The sequence below is a fragment of the Enoplosus armatus genome, chromosome 7 (assembly GCF_043641665.1).
Source record: "Enoplosus armatus isolate fEnoArm2 chromosome 7, fEnoArm2.hap1, whole genome shotgun sequence".
NCBI classification, from domain to species: Eukaryota; Metazoa; Chordata; class Actinopteri; order Centrarchiformes; family Enoplosidae; genus Enoplosus; species Enoplosus armatus.
The window spans coordinates 22,648,529-22,674,934 of NC_092186.1; the positions used below are offsets into that span (position 1 = coordinate 22,648,529).

Consider the following 26,406-nt stretch of genomic DNA (forward strand, 5'->3'; position numbering starts at 1 on the left):
TCAACACGTGGAGATGAGTTCCGGTTGGGAACCTGCTCATTGGCGCCCCCCGGTGTTAGTGGGCCGGAACTACAGTGACGTCAAAGCAAAACACCCTGACAGCACAAATAACACTGAGCTGATGAGAATATACAGTATGTCCATATAATGAGAGGGCTACTGCCATGGTATTCACACCATATTCATTCAATATATTCACAGGGCTTGAAAAATAAACGCAGACTATAGAAAATGCAGAGCTTTTGTTTTGCTCACAGTAAGTGAATAGTCATGTAGGACAGTGACTACAGATTCTCATTCTGTGCACAGCTGCAGATTGTTTTCATGGCCCTCCTGCAGCTGTAAGTGTAGACAGCCCGTTATCTATACAAGACTTGATGAGTTTATTTGCTCTTCTGGTTCCCCACCACCTTTTTATGTGTGCTTATACAGTATAGGACGGGTTTTATTATGGCGGGGGTGGGAGGTGGGAGCCATAGCAGATTGACATCCGTATTTCTTTCAGGCGTGCGCATGTGTGAGAGAGGGAGATGGCATGTGCACTCACCATATTGCGGTCAGCAGTTTCTAACACTCTTAACAGTCACTTGCATGCCGCAGTTTAAACATGGAACCTGTGCTGGGGGGTTTGGCACAAGAGCAGCATCCAGCCATGTATGCAATACTCACATTTCACATCACGTGGCTGACCTCCCTCCATTTGGACTATGTGGTGTAAATTTAGCCAAAATGCTGAAATCTGGTCTTAAACTGTTACTTTTGTACGAATCCAAACCATTCCTCTCTCCCTCTATTTTTGAACTTTTATTTGACTAGGGAAGCGCAACCACAGATTATGTAGTCACAATATCAATTCTGTCTAATTCTGTCACGGCTGACATTCAAGAGCAATTCGATCCCAACACATTCGGAAAAAGTCCAGAACCATTTGTGGATAAAATGTTCCATTTATTTGTTTGTCAACTTATTTATTATTTACACTTTTGCATCCAACCTCATCCTCCACAGACTTTATATAATTACACTTTGTTCAAGGTAATATAACTTAAGAATATGATGACTGTGTTTTCTGTGTATTCTGACTCTGGCCTACTATAGCTGCCAGTCCACCTAACCACCACTGAATGAACGATGTGAGCACACAAAAACACACCTTTTATACATAAATACTTCTTTAGACTGAGTTGTGGTTGACCAAATAGTTCTCTGAGAGTATAACTTACTGTGGTACAGTAATGTGAACCAAAAAAAAACAAAAAGGATATAAATAAACATACAGTATGCTGTCAATATATACACAGGAAATGTAAAAACTCACTGATGACTCATTCTTTGTTGCAGCACCAATGATAGGTTTCCCCTGAAGAACCTACCACATAGAAGGAAAAGCTACAAAAAAAAATATATAGTGTATCAAAAAAAATGGTTCATAAATTAGAAATGACCAAATCAAAATAAGTACTTATACAACATAACAAATCTTGATGTAACCGGTACATACAACACAAAGGCAAAAAAAAAAAAAAAAGACTAACTTGACATTAGCAACTATTCTAGAAAGCAAATGAGCGGGTAGAGGTAGAGAGCACCATCTGTCAAGATGTACAGGTCCGACGGGGCAGGACCGAAGGCAAAAATATCATGAAAACAATGTAAAATATAGCCTTTGATTGAAAAATGAAATATTTAAAGCAGTCACACATTATCCACATGCTATTGCACTCATAAAAACCTTTAGTTCGACAGTGCTCCTATGTAGAGGCCTGAAACGCTCCTTCGGGTTAGGCCTCGGCTTAGGATGGTCTGGGTGTGTTTGGGGGGTGAGAGGGAGGAGTGAATTTGGGGGTTTGGACAGGCTGCTGCTTAGTGAGGCCCTACCCTGTGATCAGGGAGAAATATCGGTCCATGTACAGCCAACCTAAGCACCGTTTGACTAACAATTATTGACAAAACACACTTTACACAATTATTGATAAATATTGGTATACGCTGTTCTCCTTTGGCCTTCTTGGCCCGGATGTTCCACAGAGATTGAGTTCTTCCACGTGCATCTGGTCGTTCGTTGCTCTGACACGGAAACACGACCAACCCCCGATGGACACTCGCTCTTTGGTGGGCGGCCACTTTTTGCAGCAGCCTCGCATTTTAGTAGTTCACGTAAATAGGTTACAGGACGGTGACGCTGGGTGTCAGAGGAAGCAGACGGGGCCGACTTCTATATGCTGCTGACCGTTGGGCTGTGACGTGGGAAATTCCTGTATGTCTACAATAGGTAGCTGACGACTGTCCTGAGTATGGAAGAAGAAACGTGACTGGTGCCAGCTGCCATCTTGGATCTGAAAGAGGATGGGTGGAGGAGAGAAAAAAGACATTTAAGTAATTTAAGTGAGACATATTTCAAACATGATCAAATACCTTTCATATATATCACAGAATATGTTTGGAAATGTGTTTTAAATTCTACTAAAATCGAAATATTCCTCAAGACAAGGTCAAAACCTCAAAACGTAAAAGACCAAGACAAATGTTCTAAAAACCACGTCAAGTTGTCAGGTCTGTCTGGTCCTACTTCACGTAGACCGAGAGAGAAAGGGATTCGCTGAATCAGCTCTCGGTCCTGCCCGTTACCTTGCACTCGTCTTGTAGCACATGTGGTTCAAGTAGTGTGTCTTTCTCAAACGTCTGTTTGTTCCAGCCACGGAATCGAAGTGTGTTGTTCTCCGGCGGTGTGGATGCCGTGGAGCTGAGGCTGTCGGTGGTGCCGTGGGGAGGATCGTTCAGGCAGTGGAGGGTGATGCTGTGGCTGGCCTCAGTGCTCAGTAAATGGAGAAACTTCATCTGGACTTTCCCTTCACCAAACGCCATCTGCGGCGGAGAGCGGAAACGGTGGTGTGATCAGTCTGCCATCATGATCACAATAGGATTTGCGTTTTCAAATGTTTGAAAAACGCTGCTACAACCTCCTACAATGTCTACATAGCCATTTATTCTATCCAGCACCTTGATATGTAAATCTTTACTCCAACGTGTTACCGAGTGTTACCTTATTAGAGGCCACGGGATGTAAACAGGTCTGCCCTCCTGCAGTGAAGTTACAGAAGACCTTGAAGGCGTCAGAGGTACAGCCCAAGTTTGGATCAACCCAGAACCAACCTGAACGTTGAAAGGGAGGACAGAGAGAGAGAGAGAGTGAGAGACAGGGAGAACAAGTCATTTAGAAAAGCTATATGCATCTACATATGCATAAACTCTAAAATTTTGAAGATCCTGCCGTCCCGTGCTTTCGGTGCCAGGTAGAGGAGACTCTCACCATCTTTGAGCTTGTGGTGACAGTCAAGCAGATCTTTACAGACACGAGCCGGGTTCTCCCGTGTGCCCAGAGGCTTTTTGATGCTCTCAATCACACTGCTTAGGTAACGTAGAGTCTTAAGTATCTCCGTATTCTGGTCTGGCAGGCTCATCTCTGTGTTTTGGAAACTCTGGTTGGGAATGGGAAAGACAGCACGGTCAGACTCCAAAATGATATATCGAGTGCAAAGCACACATTAGAATTACAATTCACCCATTCACCCCGTCCACTGAGTGAGCGTATTGGAGCCTTACTTCTGTCCTGAGGGCAGAGTTAGATTCTGATAGACCGTAGTCTGCCGAGTCATCATATATCTGCCTCTGTGGATTCAAAACCAACAGATTCAGTTTAATGAAAACATAACACATTCAGACCCTGCTCATTATTTAACTGAAAAAAAAAAAAAAAAAAAAACACGGCAGTTTCGATACACCTCCAGTTTATAGAGAAAACTTTAACAGGATAAGAATACACTTTAATACCAGAGAAAAGCAGTAAAATAAGTCTTGCGTCAATAAACCATCACATTCCAGACTTCAGTAGGGGGAAGAACAGCACATTCCACTCAGCATAAACACTGCAGTTATCACATAATGTGCGTAAACAAAAAAAGGCATCTGATATAGTTGTTTTGTAGACTTGTTCGAACAGGAAAAGGTCATTCAGATAGCAGAAGTACTGAGAGATAAGCGGCGTGAGGAGGGTTTCTATCACCAGAGAACACTAATTAATCATTGATCTCCTCTGCCAACACTACTGAGCAAAATTACAGATGTTCTTTTTGCATGTCTTATCACTGTAACGGATGGTTTGCTGGCTCATAACAGTTTAGCAAACAACGAAGCACACAACGCTTGCCTCGGCTCTTATCGCATCCCGGCTCCGCTCTGCTGTCAGAGAAGCGGCTGCGAACACTTTTTTTTCACCAATTTCTCTGAGAAGTCTATTGACGCTCGGACAGTCACAAAGCTCAAAACAGCTGACCCTGTCTACGTGAGTGACATGAAGCACTTACTGTCGGACCCGGAGCACCAGGAGGCCCCTAAGGCGGGAAGAAAGGAAGGAGAAGACAAAATGAGTGACACGGTGAAAAGTGATTCCCACTGTGGCTGCGGTCAGTTCACTTTCTCCATCCATAATGCTTCATAATTAGTATTTTAGTATAAAGCTGAATGGTGATGGTGAGGTCAACACTTACTGTAGGTCCTGGACTTCCCTGTGGTCCTTGAGGCCCCTGAAAGGGCGAGACACACATAAAATCAGTGTAAAAATGGCAAAAAAAAAAAGATGCATACATTATGTGTTCTGTTTGTCCCGTTCGCTCTGGTAACCTTCCGGCTGCAGCTGCATCAGGCTTTAAGAGATAATGCATGTAATTAAAGTGCAGCATCACAGAGAGCGAACTGGGACTGATTCGTTTGCTCTCTTCTGTGACGCTGCGAGGAATCGGACAGTGGTTACATACTGCCCCCTCCGGCTGACTGATCTCCAGTGGCTACCTGACTGGACTTCATTAAGTCTGCAGAAGGGGTTGCGGGTAGTTCGCGTCCACGGAGTGTGAGAGTATGCGCGTATTTGACATCATCGGTGTTTGAGAAAAGGTTAAAATGAAGTGTGTACACAGTCAGTGTGTGTGTGTGTGTGTGTGTGTGTGTGTGTGTGTGGTCGTGTGAATTGCAGAGGCATTTAAGCTGATCTGAGAATCTTCCTTCAGTTTGCGTAGCAGACTGGAGGCAGGGATGTGGAAGTGAATACGCAGATTGCGCCGTGGTTTGCCGTGCTAACATTTTGACGAGGCATTCTCCTCAACAGTGTTTACACAAGGGGGTCTGAGCGTACTGTGAGGCCCCACAGCGAGCTCCTGGGGACACAGAGTAACAGTGACCCGCCACTTCGGGACAGTCACGTAAGCAAAACCACCACCGAACCCCAGCTAGCTTTCATGCGTCTTCAAACACAGCCTTCGTCATCTACAGCAGGTCTCTTTCTACACCCACAATCTGCTTTGAGGCGGCGCCACGATAGCCGGGCCAATGCAATGCTTTGCCAGTGAGGAACTCTGCAAGTCTGCAAAGTATAATCATGATATAATCACGCGGTACATCAGCATGTAATCAAACGAATTACAAATCATTAACATATAATCAGCCTGACAGACGTTTCAGCGTTTGACTACCGGTTTGAATCAGATCTTACCATTTCGCCAGTGATTCCCTTTGGACCCCTTGGCCCCTGTGGAAAAGAAAAGTAACAACATGAACACGTGTACAGCATCGTATCCCACTCTGTAATCTCCATTAACTTCATTTAGCACAGGACCAGTTGATAGACTGTTTTTTCTTAAAGTAAAAAATCTCTCATTCCTTCCATTGTGTTAGCATCTTCCTCCTCAGTTATACAGAATCCACTGATCATTGTCTTGTGGTTGCCTTGTCATTATATTGTTCTCGTCACACACACACACACACACACGCAGAAACCTACAGGTTTTCCCATCGGGCCCATCATTCCTTCAGGGCCTACGGGTCCAGTGAATCCCTGAAACACACAGCAGAGTTGAGGGTGAACGAACAAGCCTGCCTGAGTTTACACGTTCTGCAGTGAGACTGCTGAGAAGGTGCGGCTCCGATGTGTCCCACAAGACTTCAGGGTGCCCTAAGTAATTACAATGAAAAGGGTGTGTACTCTACATTCTCATATGCGCTTGGTTACACAACTGGGTAGAGGAGAACTCGTACGCGTACTTCTGAATCTTGAATTCCTTTTCATATTATTCCACTACCTGGGGTTTGACCCCCAGCAGTGCATCTTTATAAAGCACCTACTGTTTCTATTTTTATTAAACTTACCAGAGTACCCATTGGGCCTTTAGGGCCAGGGAAGCCTCTCAATCCCAAATCACCATTCGGCCCCTGTTTGAAGGAAAAAGAGGTCTTGTAAGTCATTATTCAGGGACAATAATAATCTGGGACTTTTTAAAAATGATATCTTATCTCCTCCTCTGTTATGTTTTATCATCTTTTACACTCTACCTGTTGGTTAGCTACTCAGTCTCTTACCATTGGCCCTGGAAAGCCCTGTAAACCGACCATTCCCAGATCTCCCGATTCCCCCTACAAGCAGAGAAGACAATAACGTCATAGCAACAGAGGAGCCTATTACACACCGTCACTGTGACATTTAGTGTGCATTTGACACATTATATAATAAGTTAGGGTATATAGTATGTGCGTATGCGATTTTTCATCCCATTTTATACCTACAGCTCCAGACACAGTAGGAACACAGTAAGCTGGCCTTTTAAAAAAGCCCTTGTCCATTTCAAAAGAACTGGGGCACACGCAAGGCTTTATGTCTGGATTTACAGTAGCCCCGGCCCACATTCACACACCCTAGAGGTTAGGTGTCTGCACCCTATTCTGTGTCTGAGCACTGTCTGTCGTCCAGGGCGGCAGACACTATGTTTGTACAGCCAGTCATCCGCATCCTCCAGACAGCTCTGCTTTCGTGCCAGCGACTCTGACCGAGAAACTCTATTCACTGAAAAGTGTAAAGGGATCTGACCCGTGGGCCCCGAGTCTGCTCTCTGTTTCACGAGCATCAATGGGGAAAACTAGCGGAGGGAAGTGGGGGCGAGGTATTGAATGTTGTTTCTTTTTTCTTGCTCTTTGAGGAGTTACATAAGTTAAGTGGAGCACCTCTTTTTCGGGTGAGGATCTTACATAACTTGGCCTTACCAGGCGGAATGTTTCCATTCCTGGTCTCGCCCAGATGATTTGTTACTCCACTCAGGGTGGAAAAAAGTGTCAGACACACACATTTTAAACCCCACCACAGAACTGGCTATCTAAACCCCTAAAGCTATATTTAGAGAGGCATTAAAGAATGTATATATACGCTTACAAAACCCTCTTTCAACAAGAACATTCCTGGGGATGGTATCAATTTAAAAAGAGCAATGCTGAGTTTCTATGTGAATAGTTTAGATAGACACTGTATACTCTATGTGAATGCAACTGACAGATCTGAACCAATATCCCTGTAAAATAACTGCCACAATATCAATAACGCTATTATTGTTATACAATGATTCCAGGGGATAGAAATAAGCTTAAATATATTTTGTTAGTGAATTATTCGAAGACTTGAATCGCAAATGCCTGTATACACTCACTGGTTGTCCTTTGGGTCCCGGGTCACCTTTCCTGCCCTGGTCACCTGTAGCCCCCTCCATGCCTTTGATTCCCGAGGCTCCCCTGTCCCCTGGCAGTCCTGGCTCTCCCTGAACCAACAAAGGTCAGGAATTAAAAATGCTAGCAATGTAATTACGATTTAGGAAAATGCTCCTTCACTGGAGATTTTTTTTTTTTTTTTTTTGCTGTCAAGATACACAGCAGCAATTTAGAATTCATCAGGTCAACATTTATCACTATTATCGTTTTCACCTTCTGACCAAGTGGCCCTCTTTCTCCAGGCTGTCCAGGAAGTCCGACCTCTCCCCTGGGACCTGGACGTCCAGCAGCTCCCTCTTGTCCCACCAAGCCTCTCTGACCCTGCATGCACATCAGAATTGTCAGTGTGTCAAATCAAGATGTCAAATAAAGAGTATGGTTATATTAAGATAGAGTATTTTTCTAATAACGTTTTTTTTAATTAAAAAACTTTCCCCAACTTTTTCAAATATTCTGGAACCTGCATTGTTTACATCCATGTTTACAGCCAGCATTCTTCTTCTCCACTGCCTTTCCATTGCTACATTTCTTGGAGCATTGCAGCCACCAACTCTTGGGCAGTAGAATAATGTGAAATCATCCACAGTGTGTGTGAGCGTCTTAGACCAGATACAAACAAAACGGCACCCTGCTCATCAAAACATTGCTCCATAGCGCTACTAGTGGTAAAAAAAAGAAATACCTACGAGGGTCATTTGTGGTTAAAGTCTCGTGAAGACTCATAATGGTGGTCAACAAAAAAAAGCACACATGGATGTTATGAAAAGTACGATGTAAATTTGGATGCATCTTGCATTTAAAGGTTGCTCTTAAACAGCTGACACTGAAACCTCTGAGCAGCCATGAATGCACCAACAAGGATAAGTTAAGCTAAACCAGCAGTATGGTCCTTTAAACAAGGAAAACAAGACATAAATCTTAATTTGTTTGATGATGAATATCTGGCATATATGTATGTCAGCATGTGCATGTGCACGTGCACAACACTGCTATGAAAAACAGCTGGCAGAGCTGTGGAATATATGACGACAGCTGATTCATTAATAAAATTCTTTTCCATTCTTCAATCCCAATGTTTATTTCAATATATCCAAGAACATTTCTAAATCCCTTGTACAGTCACAGCTGTAGACCCCAGTGCTGAAGTCGGCTGGCCTCTCCTGGTTATAATATTTCTTGACAGTGTGCTCCCTGAGTGTACCCATAAAGCTCACTGCCTGTCACTGGGTTGCTTGCTCACACCGCAGACCACAGCGGTTTCCAGCTCCATCAGCAATGCGGTGAGGCAGGGGGGAGCGAGCGATATTAGAATAACAGATTGAGGCGGGTCGCCACTTCATGTTCCTCGATCTCGGCGTGGAAGCGGCGGACAAATCAGGACGTGGGTTGGGATTACAGTGTTGTACTTTTACTGGGTGAACCCCCAACCTGCAGGTGCTGGGAAACTCTTGCATAAGAAAAAGCCACCGTCTATCAGCTTAATGAGATCAGTCAGAGGTTTAATTAAGATTGACCGACCCGACCCTCACACATTGTGAGCTTTTATATTATTGTGATGATCAGAGCATCAGAGTTTCCTGATGTTATCAAATGTACATGCTTCTCCTGTTGAATGGCTGATCCAAAAAAAAGCAGGCGCCTCCAGCAAATAAATTTTAAACAACAGTCTGGTTCCTGAGACGCTAGTGTCAGTTTGATTTCAGACGACGACCTGTGCTGCATTTCTTTCTTGTTGCTCACCACTGTTACACTGTCCAACAACGCAGAAACGCTCCAAATCTATGTTTTAAGAAAGTCTGTCCCTTTCACTGTGCGAATGCATCCAACTGGCAACGTGAAGAGAACTGAAAATGCAGCAGATAATGAGGAAAACAATGGATAAGAAGATGACTGATGGTTATAGGAATAATGGCCAACAAGGAGAAAGAGGATGAGGACTATTCTGCAGGGGCTCTGCAGCCTGCCAGCAGAGGCAGAAGGAAGCCATATTACAGCATATTTCCCACTATGAAAGCACGTAGTGTGAAATTCAAAATAGAGATTCCTGCAGACCTCTCCTGCTGAGACAGCCCTGAGTGCTTTGTAGTAAAAGACCACCCTAAGAACTCCAAACCAAAAACAGCTCACATATAAGAAAAGGCCTCTGGTATTATTTTTTTTTTTTCAAGTATTTTGATTTAGGAGCTGTAGATTATGGGAACCATATCATTTTCAGGGGCCAGAAATTAGACTTACTACACTTTTACATAACAACAGCATGTAAATGAAAGCCAGACAGAAAGCACATGGCTTGCCAACTCCTGGCTGAAAAAGACAAAGACATTCATGCATGAAATCCCAATCCACTCTGGCTGCACACTTTATTTGGATAAACCCACTGTGTCGCAAACCAGGAGAAGCCAGTCAAATCAAACAAGGCATTTAATGATGAGTCAGTCTCGGCCGTGTGTCTCAGTCTTAAAACTACGGATGGTGACAGCTGAGGGAAAGCTTTGGGGCGCTCAGATGCTGTCAAATCAAACCCCCATGCGAACGGGCCAGCATGGCACGAGTTAGCATGATGCGTTACCAGGAAAAGAGTAACATGAGACATTGTGGGGACTCCAGAAAACACTTATGGATATATTCCGCATAAACACAACATGAATAGACCCGCTTGTGGGACGGAAGATCTAATATCACTCGTTAATCATCGTCATGCCCTCTGCTAATCACACACTGACGTGACATTTCATATAGAAAGTACAGAGAAAAGAATAGAGGTTGCAGCTATAAAACAGTACTCTTATTTAAAGTGGGAGGTTTGATTTAAGTGAAGATACTAACAAAATCTCATGTGCGTCTCCCAGTCTAATAGCAAGAAGAAATGTGGTAAAAGAAAGAGAAGCCATTCATTTATGTGCTCATGACTACATTCCTTATTACTTTGGAATGAATCACAATAAATCGCCAACGGGCACATCATTACAACAGCTACATGAGATTATATTAGCTACACTGCTGTCTACGCGATACTGTCATCGATTACCTGTCGTCCTTGTTTTCCGGGTAATCCTGGTAAGCCAATCAGTCCTGGGGGACCGTCCGGCCCTGGGTAACCCTTCATTCCCACGAGTCCAGGTAAACCATTTAGCCCCTGGAACATTTCCATAACAGCGACAACGTCACTCAAGTTCCATGTTGAAATATTTAGACACTTTTAAAGTTTAGAGCAATTTAAAACCCCTTGATTGCCAATGCACCTACTGTACAGCGGGGACATTGGGCTTATTCTGAGGCCCTAAAGTCCACTCATCTGGACTTCTGAGAAGGTTAAAATAAAAACATTGAGACTTAAGTGCTATCTGACAGTCCTGTCCCTGATCTTAGCCAACAGATTTAGTTGTATTGCCACATGTGCATTGCATTGTTTGGCTGCACAGGCCTAAGATTTTCTTGGTACTACTTGGAGTGTATTTCAAACCCTGTGCAAATCCATGTTTTCCAGATTTTTGATACGATGCGATCAGTACAATACTACACTACAGCCGCACCATTTGCACTGAAAACTCCATCAACTGACATACTGCACATGAACCGTTAGGATTGTGATCCCCACAACGTCCACCTTTTTGGGTTTGGTACATTTCTGGTTGCTGCTGGGGGGGGGGGGTTAACTTTAAAATCAATCAGTGTGTCTTGTGATGACTTTTTGCTTAGTTTGTCTGTTCTTCCTGCTTTGTGTAATTCTTGGAGTCTGTCACTCACCTCAGCCATAGTGTTTATTCCTGATTATGCTAACCTCCGCTTCTTCTGCTTACTCTGAATACAACGCTGTTGCTGCTGCCAGAAAAGCACCCATGCATTATAACTAATGATGGAGAGCAGCAAAGTTAAATGGGCTTTGTATTATCTCTATTATCACAGCTAATCACAATGAAAAGTGCCCTTAATTGTACTGCTGCTGCTGAGGTGGTGTGGTACTCACTTCAATGCCAGCAGCTCCACTCAGCCCCCTTGCTCCTTTCTTTCCTGCTGAGCCCTGGATAAACACACACACACACACACACACACACACACACACAGGAAGAATGAAACATACACAAGGGGTTATAAATTTCACGCGCCTCTCATTGAGGAGCGGAAATCTTACAGACAGTCAAAGAAATATACACAACTGTTAACTGTATATTTAACACCTCAAATGGCATTGGGCTAAATCACACCGAAGTGTGTGAGCGAAATGTGTGGCATAACATTAACACAGGAAACCACTGTTATTTATATTTATACGTTTCAAAGTCACGTCAACATGGGTTCCAACAATAAGTTACAGCAACGCACATACAAAAATCCTTTCCTTTCCTTTGAAACATCTTTTTGCTTTTCGTATTTTCTCTCCCTGATACAGTAAGTTATGCGTGCACGGTCCTAGAGAGACGTCCCTCAAGGAATTCTTCACCAAAGCGGTTAATTTGAAACAGAAATACAGCAGATCCTAAAAGTTTCCAGTGTTTCTTGGCAGACAGGTAAGTTAGTGATGTTTCTAAACGGATGGGTCTATATGTTTTGCACGTGACGACACTGCTCAAAGTCCGCTTCAACCCAAGCCAGGCTGAATACATTAACAGAAACACTCCCATACTATGTGAACTGGTTATATAATCACCCTTCCATACGGGCTGTTTCACATGTGGAGGTAAGTCGGCGGAATACGTCACTATTAAAAAGGCTATGTGGAACTTGATCGAGGAGGCTCAGAGTTGTTGCACAGGGGCAATAAAGTTACGTAATCAGGAGACCTTGACAGCTACAAAAGCGCAAACATCAGTTCAGGTTGTTTTACTTGATGCCAAATGCCTAAATTGGAGGGTGTTTTTTGCAAGCTATTTAAGCATCAACGTACAAAAGCAAAATTTGGTCAATCGAAAAAAAAAGGGGAAAAAAAGGGACAACGTAGATGAGTAGACTCATGCATTCAGGGTGGCCATGAAAACTTGCTGTATTTCCGTCGCTGCTTTCCACTCCTCAGTCTGTAGTCCAAAGCCTTTTTCTACCACCTGGTTTCTCATACTTGGGAGTTCATCTGAACTGCGTTTTTCTCCTTTACTAAAATTCCACCACAGCTGAGATGAAATCATCAACCACAGGGGATAGGCGCAACAAGGCAAACAGCTCATCTGGTAACAGGTGGAAATGAACAAATGGTGCTTTGGCCAAATGTCTGTGGAAAGCGCTTTCATTCTGGCAGCAGACAGAAGGATTATCACTTCATCCACCGCGTCATTTATAAACCCAGCCCAATCAAACACAACCCTGCTGGCAGTGGCGGAACAAAGCTGCGTTAATAGATTTATTGCTTTAGCTAAGAGTAAAACCCCTATTCATTGCTGCCCGCCGCCGAAACCGTCCATCTTACCAGGGAGGCAACCAAGTTTAATGACTTATCACACTCTTTACTTTACACTTGAGTGAAACGAAATGTGCGTAGATGCACTGCATGTTTGATTTGCCTGGACTCACCGGAGCGCCTATCTCTCCTTTTGGGCCTGGTTCTCCAGGGAAGCCTGGTGATCCCTGAACAAAGCAATAAAAACACACAAACACACACGCAAACAATAATCCTCATATGAATCCACACTCTGTTTACATGCTAAACTGTGAATTAATGCCTTTAAAATGGTTGCATTTTTCAGGAAATAAGCATTATCGGGGGTGCCAAAACCTGTCAAATTACATAATGGAAAGAACTGAATTACACCTTACTGCAGTTACCATACTACAGACTTACAGGTGGGCCTTGTGGTCCAACAGCTCCACGAGATCCAGTGGTACCAATATGACCCTGAAACACAATTTGAATATACAATTATGTTTTTCCCTTCTGACTCTCAATCTTAATCGGTGCTGAGACGGCCATGGTATGTGTTCTCCTACCATTTCCATGGACAGTAAAGGAATCTGCTCAGTTACAGGCTCCACGGCGTCAAACACATATACAAGAGTTTCCAAGCCAAGTTTTAATGTATGTATACTGTTAAGACAGGTAGCTTTTACTATGCAGGATTTATAAATTCTGCACTCAAATGAGCTGCAACAAACGCCAAGAGTGACCTATTACGGTATTTAATAGAAGTCTGGGGAACGATGACACACACTAAATATTAGTTTTTATGACTATGAACCTGCGTTGGAGCTGGAAATGGGTCGAGGATTATCTCTAGTGAGTGACTGTTAGACAACAATTGGGTCAAAGTATATTTAAAAGTACCTCTTCTGTCATCCAGTGTACAGGTTTTTGGTAATTTGACTGTTTTGTGTTTTTTTCATTATAATTAATAAAAGCAGGAATAACGAATTTAGGATAAGAAGACATACCATAACACAGTGTGTGTGTGTGTGTGTAGCAAAATCAAATTGCATTTGCCTGTTCAATACGTTACAGAAACATTTACAGCATAACATAAACACCAACTGTTCCAAATAAAGTAATCCGTATACCAACTTGAGTGTGTGTGTGTGTGTGTGTACTTTTTAAGAGCAAATAATCCTGGACCTGAAAGGCATTAAGTGACAAAAACAGCAGATTTCGCCGGCCTTATTGCTTGGAATTTGGTAATCCTCTCCAACATGTGTGGTCTGCCCTCGCCGGAGCAGAGCAGTGTTAAACTGAGGACTAAAAGAGTATGAACAACAATCAAGTAGACGGAGTGGCTGTCTACTGTGTCATATGTCCGATGTTGATCTAATGGCTTTGTTTACCTGATATCCTTCATCCCCTGGCTCTCCACGCTCTCCTCGTTCTCCTGGGGGCCCCTGCGTAGACACGAGTGCACACACATGAACACACACATACTGCGTATGCATGCCTTCATTTACACCCACAAAGCTCCAATTGAGCTGGGCAGCTACTTAAAGACAGGGTCACTTCTCAGGCCAACACACGTGAAACATATGCTTCAGATGTGACCTATGAGTCTGGATCTTTACTGGCGTCAAATGGAAAGGCGTAATTTCACCTCCAACCTTACTTTCGGCCAATCTTGGACAGGGCTGCGGCAAGACAGAGGCTACCATTGTATTGCTCATGCTATGTACTGCAACGCGGTGCCAACTTGATAATCCTGTACCACTCATATGGTAGGCTGCTATCGATACCTGTGTAGACGTCCAGTGGCAGTGATTGTTCATGCTACGAAGGCCTGTGCTGGGAAATGAGCGTCAAACTGCATGAGAGTCATGGTGCTGTATAAGTGTAAGCTTTCCCAAGCTGCTAAGACTCTTTGATACATCCTGATCCTCTTTTGATATTAGAGTGACTTTGTTTTCTTGGGAGCTGTTTGATACGCAGAATCCTTGAGGTAACTTGGGGTGAATAATGGCCCTCACTGGCACTCTTCCAAAGACGAAAAAAAAAACATTCTGTATGAATGCACAGTAATGAAGCATGTTTAAACGTATGTGTCCTTCACAGTGTTGTGATGAGACCGCTATTCTTATTATGGGTCGATACAGGAACACAAACAAAGCTAAGCTTAAGCGTTACCCTGAAGTGTAAATGCCCATGTCAGGCATTTTTTTGTTTTCTGCACACGCTCAGCCAACAATGAGCCGAAAAGATCCGAGCCACACAGGTCGATAATCGGGGTCCACATGCATGACAGGTTTCGGAACAGAAACACTGATATATTGTTGTCAGTGTGGTGGGATAATAAAAAAATAAAAAAAATGTAGCGTACTTGGCGCTAAAATCAGGAGTTGATCAGGATTAACTTTTACTTTCAGTGTCAATCCGGTATTTAAACGGCTTGGACTAAACAGAGCGAGGAGGGTTAAGGATCAGAAAGGAGAGTGTAAAGGAAAGCAAGACCTACTGGTTCACCTAAGGGCCCTGCTGGTCCTGGGGTCCTATTGTCCTCGCCTGAATAACCCTGGAATGTAGTAAACACACACACAATCACACATGCACGCACAAGATTTTGCAAACAGACAGTACACTGAGGCACCTTAAACCTAACGCCCTGAATAATGAAATCATTCCATTTCAAACCCTAGTTCAGGTATCATGTTACCTTTTCACCTTTAGGCCCTGGTGGTCCAATGGGCCCAGGCTTGCCAGGGTGACCCTAAGGAAAAGAGAGATATTACTGTACTAACAAGGCCGCCATACTTCTACTGGCTACAGCATGTTTCTTGGAGAAACACGAGTTCCGCTGTCAGCATATTAATCAGTACTGTTTTATATAAACACAATTCTTTGTAGAGAGGCTCTTCCATTCTGTCACTTAAGGATTTGGGTTTTGGCACAGACTTGGAAATCACTCAGCAGCCAGAGTCGAGTGTGAATGAGTCTGAGAGAACTTAACACACACACACACACACACACACACACATTAACAAAACTAAATGAACTTGAGGTGCCTTGTTCAAGTTATGCAACCTAAACCCACTGACGTTGGTATTGACCTGGTCAATAACTGGTAGTTATTTGTGTAGTATTTGTGTAGTTATTTTGTGTTCACTGGATAATTAACAGTAAAGAGTAATGGGAAACATAAGAAAGGCAGGGGTGATGTGTAATGTCCTTCATCTGACTCAAACTCCGGGCCACCAGGAGAGGTGAGTTTACTTCCCATGTTCTTGATTTCGGGGGAATCTTGGTTTTACTACGCAAAGTTATCGAGATAATAGTAATCCCACTTTGTAAGACAGGCCCACAATGTATCCAGTATATGTCAGTATGAGCGAGTCAGGTTTTACTCAACTATCCAGTAACACAAGACATAAGACATTTTCTGATCAAAAGCATGTGCAATTTTTGTATATGTCGTGTAAGTATGTCAGATGTACAGTATGTGCTCATGTGTACATTGCAAATGGTTCTCATAAAACCACAGATAGGAGAAACTCACCGTGTATCCTGCCAGTCCTGGCTGCCCCTCTATCCCCATGACTCCAGGCCGACCCTGGAAGCGATGCAGAAAGTGCGCACAAAACAATAATATCGCTGTTTGTATTGCTTTTCTGGTCTGGTTCAGCTAAATATAACCTTGGCCTCAAACAGACACACACACACATGGAAACTGAATCCTGTGACCAGAGTTGTTTTACGGTGGGGATATAAATCTTTTCTCCACAGCTATCACAACATGGTCTAAGTGGTTCTGCTGAGAAGGGAGCTGCCTTTCTCCGCAAAGAAGAAAAGAATGGATGCCTTCCTCTCGTTCTTTTCTTGCGCTCTCTCTCTCTCTCTCAGGCCTGGAACAAAGACGAGCATTTGATGCTTTGCTCTGAAAGTTTTGACGCGCAAGGCAAAGAATCGGACATGGCTTTTTGTACTTTCCTCAAGTGAAGGGCTATTTCGAGTAATACTTTTGACCTTTTACTCCACTATATCTAACTGCACCACGCTACACGTATTGGCTCCAGCTTTAAGTTACTTGTTACTACATAGTTGTTTTTACACACAAACCATAATAATAAAATATGACGCATTGCTATAGTTTGAACTACTTAAGAGGAGAAAACATGCATTCGAGATGCAGCAGTTCCGGTGTTAACTTCAAACTTCAAAACGCGTCTGAAGCCACTCCATCATTCACATGTTCCCGATTCCTACACATTAAAGTCCAACTGAAATGAAATCGCATACATATCTGCTCTGTAAATCACCTGTCCTGGGTTCTTCTTTGAGGAAAAAAAAAGGGAAAAATCAGAAACCAAAAGGGAGAATTTTATATTTTATATATTTTGGTTTCATGATGGCGGCCCCTAGTTTTGCATTAATTTGGGGGAATACCGTTCCAGTATCTATGTAGATGGAGACCTTATATCGATACAGTCAATCAAATCCTGTGTATGGCCGTAACGTGAGTGTTCTATCATAGGCAGAGCAGACAACAACAACCCACATTAGTCTCCCTCTTATTTAACTTAGGAACAGTTCAAATGTCTGCATGCTGCCTGTCAAGTTTGCATACTTTGTCTCTCATTCTCTACCAAATAACTGTTAACAGTACATTTAAAAAAAACACGTTGACATTATTTAAAACGGAATGACTAAATGTGAATGAGAGGAAAGTCAGGAAGAATGGGAACTAACTGGTGTGCCTCGAGTTCCCCTGGCGCCTTTCAGCCCCGGCTCTCCTGGCTGTCCGATGTCTCCTCGTGTGCCAGTCTCACCGGCAAGACCTGCAGGACCTCTCTCTCCCTGGAAAGAGACATTGAGTGTCATTGGGTGATGAGGAACAGCAACGCTGACAAAAAGTTCAACTGCATAACTTCTGTTGAAATTGTCCTCCAGCAGCAAAACAAATCCATATTTGTCTTTAAGTTTGCTTGTTTTCTTCCACAGAAGTTAAGTCAACAACTTTTGACCCAAATGGTAGCTCAGGCAGCTGAAACAAGATGACTCAGAAGTTCTCTGGAACCACTTGAACGCTGGACTGGTTCCTCCCGCTTCCTGTTGTTTCACTGCGGGGAAACACACCGTACAGGAAAAGTGGTGGTGGACAAGGTCCTTACCTTCTTGCCGTGTCGTCCTCTGTTCCCTGGGGGGCCTAGTTTTCCTTCGGGCCCCTGTAACAGGAGACTCATTAAATGATCAGAGGTATTGATAACTGTAACTAACCACCACCCGATTATTTGCCTCAGTTTTGTGACTTTAACAGACATCACATATTGGATCCTGATCCTGTCTCACTTTGTGTCCCCTTGTCGTGAGCACCGCGTCCATCAGATGACGTATAAACACCAGCCTGCGGATCCTGATGCTAGAGCATTTTTTTCAGACGTTATCAGTCTTTCTATGCACAGGTTACTAGCTTGTAGTCAACAGTGTCATTTAAAACTTTCACCAGATTTTGTCAGCTTCCATGTTTGCAAACTGGGCAATACTGGCTTCCCACAGAGCTTTGTATGCGTGCCCTGAAGCTCCCTTCCTTCCTGACACGGTGACCTCCCTGCCCCTCGACACCCATCCCTAAATCCGTATCTGTAGCTCAAAACAAACAAGAACTTAAGAGTAGGCTTGGACTGATGTATATCATACTGTGCTAAACATCCTCATTCTATGACATAGTACCTTTTACTGCCCCACTAGCAAAAAAGTCCTTGTTGAAGGGAAGGCTGACCCCTACTGGGATACAAGGGCATTATTTGGTTAAGAGCACTTGTAATCTGCTCTGTCAGTTACAGGTACTTTAAAATGCTAAAGGTGTGATTTATTTTTCTATGTCTTAGAGAAAAGTATGCTCCATGATCCATCAATCTCTTGCCGGCTCTCACATAAATAACCACAGTGAAAAACCAGAGGAACCAGTTCAGCCAAAAAACTGAATCCAACTAACCTTTTATTCAGATCTAGTTTTTACTTAAACTGTGTGCTAGTGTGTATTCAGTCAAACAGAATGTCAATATAGGCATCAATTTCAGTTAATTGCCCCCCCCCCCCCCCCCCCCCCCATTAAATGAGAGTTGTTTTATTAGAAACGTTGCATCTAGAAGTTTGGAAATATACAATAAACTTACACGAAAGCCCTGTTTCCCAGGCTCTCCGGGTGGTCCTGGGGGCCCAGGGTCTCCTTCTATGCCTTTGTCCCCTGGCTCTCCGATTGGCCCACGCTCACCAGGCTCACCCTGACAGTGTGATGGACAGAGAGAGAGAGTGACAGGCAGACAACCAAGAAAAACAGAGTGAACAGACTTCAGTTTTAATATAGTAAGTTTCAGGCACTAAAATGTCAGACATCCAGTCATAATGTCTGGCATAAATGACATAAATGTCAGACACATAAGAAACAGACTGATTCTGGACTTATTTCTCCTCTGTCAGCAACTATAACCTCACCATTTATTCTCTATTTATATTTATACTTGAACTGTGCACTACTGACCGTAACTACAACAACTCTGTGGAATACATATACATACATATATATTGTTATTACACCATTATATATCATTGTAACATGATACACATTTTCGTACAAAATTCTTACACTTCATATTCATTGTTTCTATCGTCTTTGTCTATTTCCATACATTGCTGTTTTAAATGTATATATTGCTGTTGTATATAGAGAAACTTAAGGCATATTTTCTTACATACGTTTTGCTTTGTTATATTACCGCCTATCACTTAAATACTGTAAATGTCTTATATTTTTACATACTTCTCATTTCTATTTTATATTTGTTATTCCTAATTTCTCTATGCTACTTTTTCTATTCTTGAATGGGAGCACCTGTAACTTGTCTAATTTCCCCCCCGGGGATCAATAGAGTATTTCTAAAGTTTCATATTACCAACAGAGAGAGGTCAAGAGGTCAGACAACCCGTGGTATTTAGAAGTTGACAAAAGGCTTTGCCAGAATGGCTTTATTTCAATTTCCTTTATTAGAGTTTATATCCCATTCAAATCTAGTATGAAATGAGGGTTGGTGAGCTTAGTGTATTTTGACCTTTAATCGTGAACTACTCTCTTTGATGAACTAAAGAAAGGAGAGTCTACTGATACGGAAACCCCAGCAGAAACAATATGCACGACTCATTTTGGCTACGCCACTTGATTTAGTTAGAAAGGGGTGAAGTTACGTTGACAAAAAGGTCCCGCTATGTTTACCTTGGCTCCATCTTTTCCTTGAGGGCCGTCTTCACCAGGGGGACCAGGAGGACCCTACAAACACGTCACCATTCATAAACACTCGTTTAAAAAGTGACAAATCAACACAGTGACATCATTTGTCCCTCCCTCAAAGTCAGCTTTATGACAACTGTGACATCGTTTTCTCTGTGATGAACATTTCAGCCTCCACACCTGCACAGCGTAGCTAAAAGGTATTTAGCTTGATGTGCTCACAGCATTGAAACATTACATGTAAAAACTTCAATAACAACTCGTCTATCTACAAACAATGCCCTGGTTGCGTACGTTTTGACTGGAACTGAGAGAGCCGTAGATGTTAGCATCTCAAATCCTGGGCCAATTAAAGTAAATATCTGCACAGCTACACCAGTGCAGCTTAAGCGCAAAGTCACTGAACGTGCTTAATTTCCTAGATCATCGATTAATGCAACTGCCAACAAGTCATAATGAGGTATCACGTGAGAGTTAAGGAGTAACTTTCACTGCTTTCTCCGGCTGAGTTTCAAGGCTGTCTCACCTCTGACCACAGCCAGCATCACTGCCGGCTGTGCTGTGCTGCACCTGCAAGCACACTGAAAAGTGATGCCACAGTAAGGGGGGGTGGGGGGTGTTAAGTTACTCTTAATTAATTAATTGGATGTGTTTTTCTTTTAGTCAAGAGATTATTAGAAGTGGTAGGGCAAGAAGTTAAAATTCAGGGAGGAAAAACAAGAAGTAGATGATGAAGAGATTAAATCCTGAAGAATGGGGGGGGGGGGGGGTCACATCCAGTAGGATGAAGTGCAACGCGCACGGTGGGTTTGATGTTTGAACAACCTTGTCAAAGAATGTTGAATCTAATTCTGTGGACGGCGCTGAAAGATGAGACTTCAGCAGTCCAAGTGCTATTTTTATAGCCGGTTGAACAAAAGCAATTCCACCGCTCTGCTTTCTTCGGGCCGGGGGATTAGACATCCTCGTCAAAATGAGGGGGGAGTAAATGTACGACTGGGTTAGATTTACCCAAACACACAAGGAAGGAAGGGATTAGTGGGTTCTTTGCAGTCACTCACCCTCATTCCCTCCTGTCCCTGCTCCCCTGCAGCTCCTGGAGGCCCGACATCACCCTGCAGGGACAACAAAACACAACACAGGGCTGTCTGGAGGTCAAAGCACACACACACACACACACACACACACACACACACACACACACACTAGGCAGTGTTAGACTTGACAATCAGCTGCTGCTTCACCCAAGGCTGCCGTTAGGTCACGTACAAATTGATTCACATTGCTGGAGGGCGGCAGGGGCCAAAGTGCCACATGACTAATGTGTTCTAAGACGCAGAGGTGGGCCGGTCGGCCTCCAAAAAAAAAAAACATGGCGAGGGTGTACTGACCTTCAACCCCGGCTCTCCGGTGGCACCCAGTTCCCCCTCTGCACCAGGCCCACCCTACAAAGATGGCAGAGGGAAACAGAGGACATGAGTCATATTTAATTTGCACTGTATGCATACAACTACTCATCAACTATTGCATAAAACCCCCCAAAAATGCATTATGAATGGATAAATAGTCACAAATATTAAATGAAAAGTACTTCAGGCCCTTGCTCTCCGTCAGGTCCAGCCTCCCCAGAAGGTCCTTTGGGTCCCTGCAAGAAAAATAACCATCCTAAGATTCTTTAGGGACCCTAGCTTAATGATACATAATCTCATTATTGGACTTGCTAGGTACAGTAAATCCGGAAATAAAACCACCAGAATAACAAAACACCAACATAATACACGACTCTAGCATATAATGGCAAAACAAACACATACAGTTAAGTTCAAGCCTGTAGAGCCGAGAGCTGAGAGTGCCTGGAGTAAAACTGAAGACCAGCCAAAGGCAAGACGAGACCCATAACATAAACCGTGCCTCCAGCATCACTGAAACCTCCCGTCCTAATAAATATTTGTGTCAGATTGTTTGACATTCTTGATGTCCCTGAGGGGTCGGCAGATTACCAGGAAAATCAAGAACTCGAAGACTAATCCAAGAAGGGAGGCACGAGGTAAGGGAGCTTTAAGGTGCGAGAGAGAGAGAAAGCGATAAACAAAGACCAATCTAAATTACTCAAACTGTTCAATTTCTGGACAATGGGCGACATCACAGCCTCTGAAGTGCGTATTAAATACCTTCCGACCGTGGCAGCTTCTTTCTCATGAAACTTAGCAACAATGACTCTGTGGATACCATCTCCCATAGTCATAATTTGCGGTTTGTGAGCAGTTTCCTGAAACGAACCACATCAATGCAACAGTCAGAGGACAGCATACTTACTGGTTCACCGTGGGGTCCCCTCTCCCCGTTGCTGCCGGGAACACCTGGTTTACCCTGGAAACACACACACACACACACACACACAGTCATGAGCCTACCGTCGCTTCACTCATTCATTTGTATAATTACAGAAAACAAGCATGAGAAAACTTGGTCATCATTAGCACCGCGACCATCCCTAATGCACACACACACACACACACACACACACACACACACGTAGCAGGAACTCTTTGGATTGGCTTTCTTGCAATCTCCCATTCCTTTGTTGCAGTCCAAACATTGTGTTGCCAAGTTTAGACGAGGCACCCTGATTTGAAACGGGTGTTTCATCGACCTGTCACCTGTAGAATCAACTGCTTCACAAACGCTATTGTGGAACACTACAACCTAACGCATCCTAATCAACACTGAAATAACGTTTGCTTCTATTCACTGTGTAGATATGACTCAAAACAAAAAAACAAAAAACAAAACTACAGTTGCAAAATGAAGCATTCAAATGTCTCCAGCTGTGCAAATGATGCCTTTCAAGAGTGAAGCTGAATCTGGATATCCGACACAAGATGGCGCTGTGAGTCCAGAGGTGGACAATGGAAATGCTGCCCTCCCACCCCCCCACCCCTTTTATCAGCCAAAGATGCAACATCTACGGCTGCCAGAGCAGTGAGGTTGATGACAGTGGGGCTGAGGACTATTCTCTTATTAATAAGCTTTCTACCAGAGACAGTGGGTCAAAGCCACAGTTACAGTAACTGTAAGCACACAGCGAGTAACCTGCGTTTGAAAGTTACTGCAACCTCATCCAGTGCAAAAGACCTGAGTGTATGCTTCGGGAGGACAGGTCCCAACTAGTCCCAAGTATGTGTGTGTGTTGTTGTGTCCATAGGTGTGCATGAATCTATGTGCGTGGGTGTGCACACGGCTATCTGAGAGTGAAGGCGCAGGCCTGCACGCGCCTGTTAAGAGTAATTACAAACAAGCCTCCAATGGCAAATGTTAAGCCAATACATGATTAGAGAAAGTGCAAAGCGGCTCATTTGTCAGTAGAAAATGAGACAAGCCAAACAGCCGAGTCCAACGCTCTTGAAGCACGCGGATCAACGGATGAAACAAACAGCGCTGCAAGCAGTCTCATCCAAAGTAAGGCCATCAAATCAGCTGGCTGATATCAAGATATCAACAAGAAACTGCAGTGAAGGAAATGTTTGTGGTAATTTAGAAACAGTTCCGCCGTTGCATAATTTGTCCCCTAGAGAGCACTGATAAGTTTATTTTTCAGCTGTACAATTTCCGGCTCCATTCATATCTTAGTTACAATTCTTTAATAACAAAGTACAAATGTTAAAAAAAAAATTAAAAAAAAGACTGAAAAATCCAGCACCAGTGGAAATCTAATCTGAATGCAAAAGCACAAGATACAAAGCCCGTTTAAATAAAAAGTTTGCTCCACATGAAAGGCTCATCGAAACTGGAGACACTGTGAACAGTGTGTTAAACCACACACACGAGAGGAGCGAGGGGAATGCATGCGCGTATGTTGTGACTATGAGCCTGGAAACGCTGCCTCGTGTCTTCGTGTAACTATGACAACTTCCTCTTGGGGGGGACTTTGCTGGCGCACGCTCTTTAAAGTAATAATTATATACATTACAGGTGGAAAGAGGATGTGGAGATGTTTTACAAGTCTGTGTTGTCTGCTGCAGCCGCGGCGATGCTTCTTGCCGAAGTAGAAGAAGGAGGATAATTAAAGCTCTGAAAAAGAAACAGGAGAGTAACTTACATGCTTCCCAGGAGGGCCTCTCTCTCCCGGGCTGCCGGCCTTGCCCTTCAAAAGAGAAATCAAGATTATCGGATGATTGGTGGTTTTGTGCGTGCTGGCTTTCACAATGACACGATTACATTGTGTCGCTATACACTTTAATGATTCGGCACAACAAAAACACGCTGAATGTTTAGGAATGTTATCGCTCTGGCACGAGCTTGAGGGCAGATACATTTTTAACGGTTTTACAGATTCGAATGTCACTCGAACCATCAGCTCGTACATCTGGTCCACTGTAATGTAACTCTTTGTCTGAAGTGCAGTGATAATAATGCTATGAAGCCCTTTCTGGGTTAGTTTTTTGTTAATTGAGCAACAAGTCGATCCTTTTGATAATCCACTGTGACATGTAAACATTGCAGCGACTATTTTTGACACAGCCCCTACGAACATAATATTAGCATCACTTCATCGCCGATGATGCATGTCAATTACAAATATCCTTTTCCGACCTAAACAAACAGCACCTGAGGAGGCATCGCATACAAACACACAAGCATCTGTGCTTGTCTGTGCTGCTACACTCTGTACACTTACAGGAGAAAAAAAAAGACAAAATCTCGCTATTAAAACCAGGCATCACAGGCTAATCTGCAGAGGGACGGCATTTCCCCTCAGCCAGATCAGTTCAATATAAAGTTTACGCTCATTCTGCTCCTCCTCTGCAGATTTAGCTCAGGTTTCCTCACCACAAGCCGGCAGCGGTCCATAGCAACTGCATTTGTGTATAACCCGATGCTGAGGCGCGGAGACAAAGGCCCCGGTGTTGCAGATAAAAACTGATCTCTGCTTTTTACAGAGGCCCGAGGGTTATACTAGATGCGGTGAACGTGCATCTTCAAAAGGGATGTGCATGGTAACCGTAGATGCTTCAGGATGATGCTTTGTTTCACGATGGCGATTATTCTTGGCTTTGGATGAATGAGGGGACAAATACATGTCTTTAGAGCCTGAAGCCTTCATCCAGATATATGTCAGACATGAAACATTTACAGCATAATAACCATTCAGCAGGCGCCTCCCAAGTGTTTTTAGAGCTTTGAGCGTAAACTTTGCATGACATTTTCTCTTTTCTAAAGAAGCTGAAAGACATATTAATCAAGAGACTTACTATGAATCCTGGCTCTCCTTTTCGTCCAAGGTCACCCCTTTCACCCTGCAAAGACAGAACATGACACATTTTGGAAAGGCATTAGAAAAAAAAAAATGTCAGAGGTGTTGAGCAGTGCTGAGCAGATTCCAGCTCTAAATACTGTGGCTAATATACAGGCGGAGGGACACAGTCCATACAAAAGCACTACATTGATTCCATCTTCACATGCACAGGGTGGTGTGGAAGTTTACCTTGGTGCCCTCGGAGCCTGGTTCTCCCAGTGGGCCATCTGGACCCCGGGGCCCCTACATGACGGCAACATGAGACACACCTTTGAGCATCAGTCACTTTCGCATCAAAGCAGCATACACAAGTTGACATGTGTACAGTTAAGCATTTTTAGTCTGTATTCCTCGTCTACTCCCACAAACATTCCAGTGGTTTCCCAGCATTGTAACACCACCACACAGGTAGAGCGACAGATAAAGATCTGTCAACACAACCCAGGGACCTTTCCACTTTCAGCCTATCTGTCGTTTCCATCTTGTCTCCCCTCTCTTCAATCTCTACCTTTGATGGCTCTCCGTCTGCTCCCATTTGGCCTGAGCCTCTGGCTTTCAGTCAGACTCCCGTCACTCTGCTCCCCAGCAGACAGACCCGGCTCTATCTGTCCTGACGTTCGTCGCTCTCTCTCTCTGATCTTGCTTTTCATTGAGGAGATCATTTCTGCTAAATGTTGGAGGTGACCAACGCCACCGTAACTTGTAATCCATCTTTAATTCAATTAGTTAACTCTAAGTAGTCGAGAAATTAATAAAAAAAAAAACCTTCTTGGCTGTGATAAATTCATTACCATCATTAACATGCATTGCCCTGTTAGGCAGGCGCGTTTTAACAATACAGAATAACTCTCAAGTGCGGAAAGGTGGCCAGGCCGACAACTGCTTATCACATGTTATCAAGTAGTAACACAC

The 26,406-nt window shown here is 43.5% G+C and overlaps 1 protein-coding gene across 1 annotated transcript; it reads right to left on the reverse strand.

The window, feature by feature from the left end:
- Positions 1-13,737: 13,737 nt before the first annotated feature.
- On the reverse strand, positions 13,738-26,029 carry LOC139287786 (collagen alpha-1(XXIV) chain-like). Its single transcript, XM_070908958.1, has 17 exons — positions 26,003-26,029; positions 25,684-25,737; positions 25,451-25,495; positions 24,298-24,342; positions 22,515-22,568; positions 21,790-21,843; positions 21,590-21,643; positions 21,260-21,313; positions 20,184-20,237; positions 19,090-19,197; positions 18,085-18,138; positions 17,663-17,770; positions 16,473-16,526; positions 15,633-15,686; positions 15,435-15,491; positions 14,323-14,376; positions 13,738-13,791 (listed from the first exon to the last, which is right to left on the reverse strand). The coding sequence occupies exons 1-17, from the start codon at positions 26,027-26,029 to the stop codon at positions 13,738-13,740; spliced, it is 984 nt and encodes a 327-aa protein (XP_070765059.1).
- Positions 26,030-26,406: the final 377 nt, after the last annotated feature.